This window comes from Aplysia californica, unplaced genomic scaffold (genome assembly GCF_000002075.1).
Source record: "Aplysia californica isolate F4 #8 unplaced genomic scaffold, AplCal3.0 scaffold00309, whole genome shotgun sequence".
NCBI lineage: Eukaryota > Metazoa > Mollusca > Gastropoda > Aplysiida > Aplysiidae > Aplysia > Aplysia californica.
This window is the reverse complement of record NW_004797579.1, coordinates 358001-369859: the sequence shown is the minus strand read 5'-3', so window position 1 is coordinate 369859 and position 11859 is coordinate 358001. Positions and strand designations below refer to the sequence as shown.

At 38.9% G+C, this 11859-nt stretch overlaps 1 protein-coding gene across 3 annotated transcripts in view; it reads right to left on the bottom strand.

Moving 5' to 3' along the window:
* LOC101846221 (polycomb protein suz12) overlaps window positions 1-11859 on the bottom strand; it is a 66499-nt gene that overhangs the window by 19629 nt on the left and 35011 nt on the right. For 2 of the 3 annotated variants that reach the window (XM_005102037.3, XM_013084679.2), the window contains 4 exons: window positions 7654-7856; window positions 7074-7254; window positions 1928-2175; window positions 1321-1478 (listed from right to left, as the gene is read on the bottom strand). In XM_005102037.3, coding sequence (XP_005102094.1) covers window positions 1321-1478; window positions 1928-2175; window positions 7074-7254; window positions 7654-7856 — 790 coding nt within the window. The remainder of the gene's footprint in view (window positions 1-1320; window positions 1479-1927; window positions 2176-7073; window positions 7255-7653; window positions 7857-11859) is intronic. The other variant, XM_013084680.2, reaches the window with a different exon arrangement.

Sequence of the window (11859 nt, the reverse complement as noted above, 5' to 3'; positions counted from 1 at the left end):
GCACTGTGAGAGTTGTAATAACTGTGGTAGGGCAAGATGTAGTGACACTGAAAATCTACCAGTCTTGAACAGAAAGCCACAACATACACTGTAGGCTAGGTATAATTTACTATCACCCATCCAATGAAACGCGAACACATTATTTCAATAACACATATTTGCAAAGTTTGAAGGGTCCCGATTCTGCACACGGCCTGCACCAATGCGTGCTTTGCAGAAAGCTCTAATCAAAATTTTGAAATGTGCTTCCAAGTTTTTGTCCTCTGATGTTGCCTTCACACCCTCCCCCATATCTAAAAACCCCAAAAAATCAACAATCTCCTCCCCTATTCTGTAGTCCTATACTTCGCAAGGCCGTTACTCCCACCAAAGACAGTCTTTGCTCACACGATGCCGCATTTATTTATGACACGAATGCGCGCAGTTTCAGTGACCGGTCACGATGGCGAGCCAGACAATCTAAAAATCGGACTACGCTTGTATTTTCTTTTCTTTTTTTCCCACAAGTGACAGCACAGAGGCGAGTCCGAGCATTGATTAAATTTATTTGCACAGCGACCTTGCATTTATACTGCACAACCTGCATGTCACAAAAGTTGCGTTATTAGACAACTGCTGGCAAACTACTCAATGGTAACGAAAGCAGATCTTGACTTTCCCGATCGAGCCTCGGTGTCACATACGCTTCCGCCTGCCGCCATAGCTGCCTATTCGCGTGAAAGTGAAACGTACTCTCCGAACCGGGAGAAGCTGAACGAATATAATATCATGATCGCGACCGGCAAAAATAAACTTGCTTACCACATCGGACTTGGTTTTCAAATATTCCAGTTCTGCCATACTGATACTATTTTGACAAAAGATGGGACTTGAGATAGGTTTACTCAATCTCGTATTTTTCGCATTCCAGGATGCGTATTTTTTCATGAAAACTCGTATTCGCGTATTTTCGGCAAAAAATCGTACTAAAATACGTAAAATCGTACTGGTTGGCATCTCTGTATGCGCTGTATAAATGCAATCCATTATTATTATTATTATTATTATAAGAAAATAAAAGACCAAACAAAAAATATATAAATTGTTCCAATTGGACATGACCATGTTCAGTCAAATAGAAAAAACAAAACAAAAAAGAATTTAAGGCGATGCAGCAGAGGGTTGGTTTTATCTGCTGGTCCACATTCTGATCCAGAGAAACATAGGACTGTGGGCCAATATATAAAAGAGTAAAGAATAAAAAATATCAAACAAATTATAGTCTGTCAAAACAAATTTTTACACCAAAACCTGACCAACCTCATAAAAAAAAAAACTTACCTGTAGACTATAACATGGGTGACCGGAGTGCGTCTGACCGGGTTGGTACGGTTGAAGGCATAACCTACATGGGAATGAATGTCTTGAGGATTGCCGACATATGAACCATCATAGCGATTGTTGATTGACACATCTATGCGGGCACCTTTAGGGTGGGGCTGTCAAAACAAGAGGGATAAAATATTAAAATTACATCTCATCTGTTATAAGCCAAATTTGTAATAACCTAAAAGGAAAAAAATTTTTTTGGGAAAATGTGTGGCTTTGAACAAAAACTTTTCACACTAAAATTACGTGCAACCACTGCTTTAATCAAATCAGGGAGCTATAGAATGAAGTCACCTTTTTCTGAACTCCCAAAGGTCTTTACAATGCAATAAACTTTTCAACCCCTTTACCAAATCATTTTCCTTTCAAAGAAAAATTTGATGCTATAATAAATACGAAATTCTGAAAGTTCCTCTGTAAGCATAAAACACCTCACATTATGACCTTATGCAGTTGCAAGCGCCGTAAAACCTCTACTAAAACAAAACACCTCACTTTGAGCTTCCCTCATGAGGACAAATTCCACAACACATCAGTAGGGTAAACTTCCCGAACTCACTATGTACAAAAAGTTGAAGCGAGAGTGGCAGAGCCGCAAGTGTTTGAGCAGGCTGTACAGCTGTTGGCAGGAGAGACAGCACCAGGGACAGCGTAGATCCTCGCGGGCCTCCGTCTCCTGCTGTGTGGAGTTGTTGTGTGTAAACTGGTAGAAGACGCGCAGGCGTTTGCGCGGGGTCTCCAGGCCGTTGTCCCGAGGCTTAGGGCACGTGTACTCAGATCTAAGCCCTTCAGAGAGAAGTGTTTCGGCTATGTTTTAAAATGGAAGACAGAAGACCACAAGATATTGTCAGAGGAAAGGCTGTGTGGTAGTGGCTTTGTACTGCAAAGTCAAAGAAAAGGAAGAAAACAGAAAATACACCAAGAGAAAAGGCAAACAAACACTTAAAGGCCATAACTTTATGACAGCTGAGTAGAACAGGTCTTTCTTAAAATGGGTCAGACTTCAACAGAACACCAATAATTTATCAGACCACAAAAATGACCCAGTACAAAGTTCTGAAAGTCTTTAAAAATGCAATTTTGGCAGTATAAATCGTCGCCCATCTCACAAAAGGGCGTATCGTCAAAATTACCGGTTTTGAGTGAACACCACCATGGTATGTCCGGTAGTGAGATCTATCTTCTCTCAAAACGGCTTTAAAAATGGCGGAGTTATGAGCAAAAAACATTTAGCCCTATAGCTCTCGGGCAGGAAACTGCATCTCACATAGAGGCGTATGCCTTCTTACGCCCCTTTGTGAGAATATATACGGAGGCATGTGACCGCATACGCCATGGTATGAGATGTTTCCTTTTGTTTTCTTACTTGTAAATGAGAGGGATGCATCTTTTATACGCTTCCTTACCATTAGTTTAAGTTGACAGTGTTGTTTTTGGTACCTGTGCTTTAAATTTCATCCTTGCTTCCAGCGTTTGATGTTCATGTACCCATAAAAAGATAGTATCTTAGCTCATTTGTAAGCTTATAAACATCAACTTTTAAAAATATTTTCTACAAGTAAAAGTTTTAATTAGGTCCATGAGTCCCCAAAGATGTGGTATTGCAGAAAGTTCTGATTATATTGACGATTTAGATGCAGACCCATCTTTCCAACCTGGTTTCTGTGTCATGCAAGAAGGACATATTTGCAGCTTGTTGAAGGTGTGTATTGCTACTGTGTTATACATACTGTCACTTTGTGGAAGAAACAGGCTCATGGTAGTCTTTAAAAAAAAGCCACGTAGCATCATGAGTAGAAAACGGATAAAGCCGGAAGAGATTAACTCGGTCATCGTTGGATATTGTAATCAACCTGAAAATTTCATGACAGAAGGTGCCGTCAAAGAAGTGACTGCTCAGAAAGGTCCACAGTCCAATAAGTATAAAGAAGCTAACCACAAAGGACATTTTGGAAATGAGTTCCTTAGCCCTATAACGGCAACACATTTTGACGCGCACAGGATTTGAGACAGGTATGAATTTGAAAGCTATAAGAAATATGGTCGAAGCTGTCACGCTATTGCGAATGAAACACACGAGGAAATGTTCCAGCAATATTACAGACTTGAAGACCATTATCTATAACGTGAGTTTGTTGTTGGTCACATTGACTGCTTTGAATCTATGAAAGGGACGAGCTGTTCTCACAGACAGAAGACCAATATGTATATTACTTGACTGTCGATGGAATTCCGCCATCTGTAAGACAATATCAGCTGAAACTATTGAAGTAAAATAAAGAGGATGATGATACCCAGCAACTGTCAAAGAAAGAGATGAAAAACTTCCCACCCTTATTAATGCTCATATTGCGAGCTTCCCCGCTGTTGACTCACATCACTGCTGTAGGTCAGTTTCGAGTTAAAAGGACTAGCTCTCAAACCTGAACTGAAGAGGAGACAAAACAAAGGCTGAACAATCGCATCCACGGAAAAGCCAAAGTGAGAAGATGCTTTCAGCTGCAATATAATCATAAATTGAAGTGATATTATGGAACAGGCTCAACAGAGACTATTCAATAACTATTTATTTCCTACACACCCACAGTAACAAACAGTGATTTTTAAGCCCCAGAAAAATCAAGTCAAAGACGTTCCATTGTTCCATTGAACGGCCTAAAAAACTCCCTATAGCCAAGTACACCTTTTCATCAGACTGGAGGAACACACAATGTTCTTCTAAATCTGCCACATTTATCTTTCTTCTTAACAAACACTTGCACAATATTTCAGTGATAAACAAAGATTTATGGGCTAAAACGTTTATAAGGTATTACACAAATTCATTTCACATGCTCAGAATTTATCTTTCTACTAATATTGTTGTTGTCTAAGGATGGTGCGCAGTCCTGAATGAAAGGATCTGTGCAGTACTAGTTTACTAGTAATTTTATTCTCATTGTATCTCTTTCATTTTCTTTTTCTTGTCGTTTTTCACTCCCCAAAATTGATCAATTTGGCATATTGAGTTGATAAACCTGTTCAATAATCAAGAAAAAAATCCCGTTTCTCTTATATTCTATTACCAAACGATGTGGCGTATTGTCAATTTTGTGTCTTTACGGACATAATTTAGACCTGCATGTGAGCCTCAACCAGATTGTCTGAAAATTTTGGGAAGGACATCCGAGTAACGAACGGCCACCCCAAAAAACACAATAAAGAAGAGACCTAACCCTAACCCTACCCCCAAAAAGAACCTGCGACGGGCCTCATGTAAAAAGGCCAAAACAAGTCCTAAATGAAAAAAAAAAATTTAATTAAAAAACCACACTCCAAAACAAACAAGGAGCATATAGATCTAGATTCTAGATCTATATGGCTTACATCTACATTGCTATAGGGTTTGATACAATAACACAATAGAATTGGAAAATGAATCCTCTATATATCTAGATCTAGATCTAGTAATCTAAATAAATCTAGATCTAGATCTAGAATCTAGATCTAGATCTTGTAGAACAAGTGAATAGGAATAGGCCTTGAACTCGAAATCCGCATCCAATTCCGAACAGAGGGACTCAGCTGAGTCTAGATTCTAGATCTAGATCTAAATCTAGATCTAGATCTAGATCTAGAGATCTAAATAAATAAATAATTCATGCACCTGATGAATTGTTTATTTTTACCAATATTAATATTACAGCACAACCTATGATAGGGTTTGACACAATAGAATTGGAATATGAATCCTCCATCGAGGTCTATAATGATCTATATAAATCTAGATAGATCTAGATTCTATTAGAACAAGAGAGTCGGACTTGATGAATGAATCCACACGATCTGAACAATTGAATTAGTCAACAAACGAAATTCAAAATGGCCGCTCGAGCACGAAACTGAAAGTAGATAATTTAGGTTGTCGTCCTTTTTCGTATTCGCATTTCTACTTAGGTTCCGACAATTATGTCGGAAACGCCGCCGTCGGCAGTCGGCGGTGCGCGCGTCGGCGGTCGGCACGAAAACGAAAGTGCCGACGAAGCCGACGGGAGAAAAAAGGGGTCGCTGGCAGTCGGCCAGGCCTCGCACTACGCACATTGACTGATACAGGCGGGCCTAGCGATAGCATCGGCCGGTTCGCGGATCGGGTCGCGATTGTCGGATTTCAGACGATTGTCGGCAAACATGCAGGTCTAATAATTATGTTCTCACAAACAGGCGTATCAGATATTTTAGACAATTTCTTAAAAAACTGATGACGCAATATCTATAACCGTTATAGGGAATGATAAATCGGTGGTTGTACTAATATCTTGCCAAAAATGTAAACGAAAAAGCGAACGGTTACGCCACAGCAAGAACTTAAAAAGTGTCCACAACTTTAAAACGCTCTCCTGAAAAATGTCAAAAATGCTCTTACGCCCTTTTGTGAGATGGACGACGAAATAGAAAACTACAAACTTTGAAATTATTACCATTTTTTAAAGACAAGGAGGGAAATGTGATTTAAAAAATTCCAGTAAATTTTCAAGGTCAGTTCACTAGAAACTATTGAGTACACTTTGATTTGGGATAGAAATTATCTGTGCATGACAGGTCATACTTACAAGTTGACCTACTTATGGTCCAATTAAAATCTTTGAAAATACCATTTTCTTTCACATCGTTACAATTATATGCAAAGAAGGGGAAAAATACGACAGAGTCATGGGTTTTCTGGGCAAATACTAAGAGATCACTGATACACAGCTGTGTGCAATGACCGTCTGGATATGAGTATTTGTTTTTCAGCTCTAGAAAATATAAGAATATCTGGAGGCTCGGGGAAGCAGATTTTTCTGGAACAGACTTCATAGACTTGCAAACTTTGTTGTGTATATGTGTCAGCACACTGTGGAATCAGGTGCTCGTTAATTTTGGGGCATATAGAGCAATTGGTATAATTTTAAAGCCGGTTGTTTTTGCCTTGCATTTGAGGAATAAAAATTACCCATCAATCTTGAATAGCAATAAAAAATATTTGCAATTGAAGGAGGTGGGGGTCGCCTGGAACCAGGGGTTAAATTTGTCATAAAATGGAAATCAAAGTTTGGTTACTTTTTAAGTTGTAATGTCCTTGGAAATGGCAAATTTACAGTTTTTGTGCCTATCATCAATTTTTTTCAGTACAATTCACATGAGAATGTGTTTTGAAATGGACATAAAAGGTGTTGAGCCGAAAAATGTCGGTTTCTTCAATTTCATTATTTAGACAAGCACATAGTTTCATCACAACGCGACATAAATAAATGTCTATCGGCCAGATGCACCTAAAACACCATCCACACTTGACAATGTATGAAAATATGCATCGTCAAAACATATTCAAGATCTAGAAGGTATAAATAAAATGTTTTGGTACCAAATTAACACATAAGAACCTTTTCCCCATTTTTTAAGAGTTTCTATAACATGATTTATATAGCTCTATCAAAAAACAACACCTAGCCAAAGCATTCCAAATGACAAAAAACAAACAAAAAAAAAACACTTTACAAAAATACAAGACTTCCAAAGACACAAAATCCTCTATTGTAAACCTTATTGATAAGAAGGGGGGGGGGGGGAATCAAAATTCCTGAAAATTTGAATTAAGTGATCCATTAAAACCTCCCCAGAATGATTTTTCAGCCCCAACCTTACAGACTATAAAGGAAGATATTGTTTCAAGAAGTTCATCTCACATTTCTCAAATGCAGTAGAGAAGTCGGAGGTTCCCTCAATCAGATCACAGCTAGGCGGGGGTACTCGGGAGGGGGAGCTCCAGTCGGTGTCCAACTTTTTGTTTGAATTATCACCATCAGCCCAGGCCAGGGAGAATTTAAGAGTTGGGTAGTCACTAAACAGCTCCAGAGGGCGAACATTCTGGGGATGAGAAATTTGGTTTCAGAGCATCCTGGGGGGGGGATCAAACCCACAAGCATGTTACAATTGTGAGTTTCTTAAAGGCAAATCATAATAATTCATAATACTGGCAGCAATTTTTTCATACATAGTGTACTTGTTTCACAGAGTTATCTTCTTTTTGGTGACTTCATCATCATTACAGTATTTGTTTCACAGCAAACAATGGTAACAGTATTTAAATGGATGAACAACCACTATGAAAACCTGTCAGTAACAGATTTTTTTAAAAGTAAATAGGAGACAATTTGGTTGCTTGTCTTTTTTAAAGATATTTTTTTGTCAAAACTTTAATTAATGTCATCCCCAGTACCTTGAATCTTGTCCTGTACCAAACCACAGACATCCGTCAAGATTTACCTTTCCATTAAAAGACTCCCACACTTTGTTGAGCTTCATCTTCTCCATGCCATCAGCAGTCTGCACACCCAGCTCATACTCCCCGGGGACTAGAAGGCTGCGACGACTCTTGTCAAACACAACAAGCTCGCGGCAGAAAGTCAACACCTCTTCTTCAAGTGAGGAGATTCTGCCGTTTCTGCGCCGTTTGATTGGTGGTTCAGCTGGATTGCAAGAGAAGCATATAAAGTCAACTGCACTAACCATAAGTAATTCATAGTAGAATTTGGCACACCTTAAAGGTGAAGTATTGAGAACAATTATAGAATTCCACTGATTGGTGTAAACAGATTCATAACATTCCCATCGCAAAAAAACTGACCATTATTCACATGGTTAGTAAGAGTCAATGGACTCATTTTTCTTGCATCAGCAACATAGGCAACGTAACTGCCAAATTCTTTGGAAAACACAATGCAAGGATGTAGAAACAGTACAAGTACAAAATTTAGGAATTGCCCGTCTTTACAAAATATAGAAATCTTCATCTGGGACCTCTAAGTGTTTTGGGAGTGAAGATCCTACAGAAAAGTCAAGTACTGTCAGCAAGTGACAATTTCAAACTGCACAGCCACAACTGCCATCACTTTGCTAGACAAATTTTTATGTATAACAACCAGTAGAGGTGAGCTTATTTTTCTAAAGGTCGGAGGTGTACATTCAGAGCTTCCAGTGGCTGATGTCATTTTTCAAGAATTTTCGGGTCCAGGGCAGAGGGGGTTGAAGGGGGACAGCGTCCCTTTTCTGTTTGAGAACTTTTGGTTTCAGAGCATCCTAAGTATGACATTTCTGGCTTTTCAGGCCTAAATTTAACTAGAAAATAATTGAGAAAAAAAAACACCTTGTATAGGCCTACATAATTTTCTGCTTGTGTTAATCCATATATTTCCAAATCCAAAGCCATGCTTTCTCCCTTGTACAGATACTGTACATCCACAACTAGATCTATAAAACTTGACAGTTAATGTTTAACTTTTTTCTGCTTGTGTTGGTTTGCACCATAATCAGCATAAGGTGTAGAATTCTTACAATAATAGCTTTTTATATAACAGCTTGACTTGATCTCTAGATTCTAGTCTAGATTCTAGATTAGATCTAAATAACTTGACAGCTTATATTCAACTTAAATCCACAACAATACTTACAAATAAACAAGTATGGTAAAAAAAAAAAAAAAAAAACAAGCTCTCTTTAGAGTTTTCTTTTCTTGGCAGGCCCAAGATCTATTGAACCACAATCGTCATTTCTTCCTCTTGTTTACAGAGCTGGTGCTGTGCTTCTTGTGCTTTAGAAAGTGAAAGTAGAAGACACTGTCTACACTTTCAAATAAAAGAGCACTTTCAGTATGGGTTGGCTATTGTTGACTATTGGAAATAACGGAAAATTTTTATTTCGCATTTTTGAAAATAATTTTGGGGGGGGGGGGGGGCATGAATTTTCACAGAAAATTTTCCACGCAAAATTCGTCCCTCAAAACACGTACTAGCGTAAGCCACATTTTGTTAGTTTTGCAGGAGAGACGTTTAAAGATTTGGGCGATTTTCACCATCCCATTATGGCGTCAAATAGCCGACCCTGCCCTTAATATTTTGACATAACGTGTGTCGGCCAACTACTTTTCAATTGGCTAGAAGCATCTTTGTGAGATTAGTAGGTTTTGAAGGAAAAATGACCCTTTTGTCCGATACGCTAGTACGTGCTACGTCAATGAAAGCCTCAATGTGTGGCTTACGTTACTAGATTGTTGGATACGTTAGTACGTGCTTTTGTATTCTAAAGCATAATGCGTTCATTGCGTGGCTTACGCCTAAATGGTAACTTCCAAATAACAATAAAAATACAAAGAAAGATCGATTTGGTTTAAAATTCACGGGTTGCATTATCCGTAACAAATGACAATGTTAACAACAGCTCAAAATATACAGACGCCAACTGTACATGATAAAAAAAACAACTTAAAATTAAATAATCACTGCAACTATCTACTGCTTAAACAAACGTTTCATTATGGACTATTCTTTTGTGAAACACTATCCTGTTTAATATGGGAAGCAGTACTTTACTAAAAACAAAACAAACTACAAAAAACTTGAGCTAGTATGTGCTCACTAAATTTTCAAATTTTCAAAAACAAATAATAAAGAATTCAGGGAACATTTCTGCTAGAGTTAGAGCTCCACGTAGGCTTATTGGGAACATGATCTTGCTGTAGAGATGTAAATTCAATGACATATTTATAAGACTAATAAGCAGTAACTCAGAAATAGAGCAGAAAATGTGAAATTAAATACATTTTGTGTCATAACTTGACTGCTATATACTTAAGCTGGAGTTACACCTTAGCGAACAAAGTAAAATAGCTTCGCCCCGAAGGAGATCTTCACAGCCAACTATAACTCATGGGGTAAGGAAAGATAAAAAGCTTTGTGCTCTTCCAGTTTAATTACTGGTGTGGGACCAGAACAGAGTGAAACCAAATCAGTGAATTTTTCTCTCGAAATGTTTGTTGGTCCTGAGTTCAGTTTCTGAAGTGCACAGTCCTTTACACTATTCTTCAGTCTCTTGAGGGACAGGGTTTTGAATGAACTGTCAAAGTGGCTCGTCTTGTAGAAGACTTTATCTGGCTGTTCTTTAGTGACTCGCAGTTCCATGATATTGTTCCACGAAAATGTGTCTTCCGTATCAGATCCTCTTCGTGCGTCCAGGATTCTCAAGTCCTTTGATAAGCCTTTGAGATCCCGAAAGTCTTTAGACTGCATCTGATTCACCAGGTGAGGCTTTTGAGGTCGAGCGAGAGACTTCACTGTTGCTACCTGAGAAGGAAGGAACAAATCCCCAGCCCTCTTCAGGGCATGTCCTATTGCACTGTGTACAGAATTACCCTCATTCTGACCATGGTTTGTTTCAAAGAATCTCAATGAAATCTCTTCAAGATTCACACTATTGTTCATAGTATACAACATCATCGAAGGCGTAATCGAATTTTTGTTCTGACCACTGCATCCATCGGCAAAAAGAAAAGCTTTTTTGATGCCACGGTCGTCATAAAATTCCAGGGCAAGGTGGACTGTAGTTGAAATTTCCTAGGGTTCACGTTTGCTTTGCGTTTCATCGTAAGGGAAGCAGTGACAATTTCTTTTAGCAATATTATAGAAAGTCGGGTTGTAGTTCGACTATCTCCTTTTGTAAAAGATGGCGCTCTCCTGAGTCATAGGGAGGTAAATGACCTGCTGCAAATCAAAACTTGCACAGAGAATGTTCTCACTTTCCTGAGCTTCTTTCTTGCATAGATCCTTTATTTCCCTGACCTTTTCTTTTTCTCCCACACTTTCCCCTAAGACGTATCTTTGTTTCTTCATTTCCTTGGTGATAATTGACACAAAGAGAGCACTGGTCTTTCTTGGACCGGTGGATTGACAGATTTGTACTTTTGAATACATCGTTTTATGTAGTGAAAGCTTGATGGCCTTGTCCTTGGTATCCATTCCTGGATGAACATGTGGTACATGCTTGTCAACTCTTGTCCCAAATTCCTCTTCATTTTGGCTTCCTTCTGTTTGTTTGATCTGAGTTTCTTTTCCTTTCTGACTTCTTTCTCACCCCCCCCCCCCCCCCCCCACCCCCCCCCACTGTGTACTGCTCGGGAACTGATCTTTGCATTCTTCCTCCCCCCTCATCAATGACTGTTTCCTTTGTCTGAAACTGATAGGGAGCATCAGTGTTCATATTCACACCAGCGGGAATCTTAAACTTTGAGGGCCTACCTACAGCTTTTACATGTTGATTTTTTCCTTTGACCTTCTCGTGCTTTTTTTATGTTGAACTCACGATGCAATCTCTTTCACAATCAGGACAAGCCGCCCATACTTCAGCATTGCACCTTTTGACCTCGCATGTTCCAGGATTGAATTCCGGATCGCCATCTGAGTCGTAGCCACACTGACATTTCATCACTGTCTACCTCACTAAGCATATCAGTGTCCTTGAAGCACATACGTGCATCTATTTGTCCCTTAAAGTTCTCAGTGGCGGAAGGACACCCATGACTTTCTGCAGTCTGTAAGCTTAAGACTTCACCAGGGTTCTGAATGTCAATCAGAGTTTGAACAGTAGGGCTACATGTCAAAGAAAGAGTGGTTTTTCAGAGCGGGATCCCATTTGTAAACA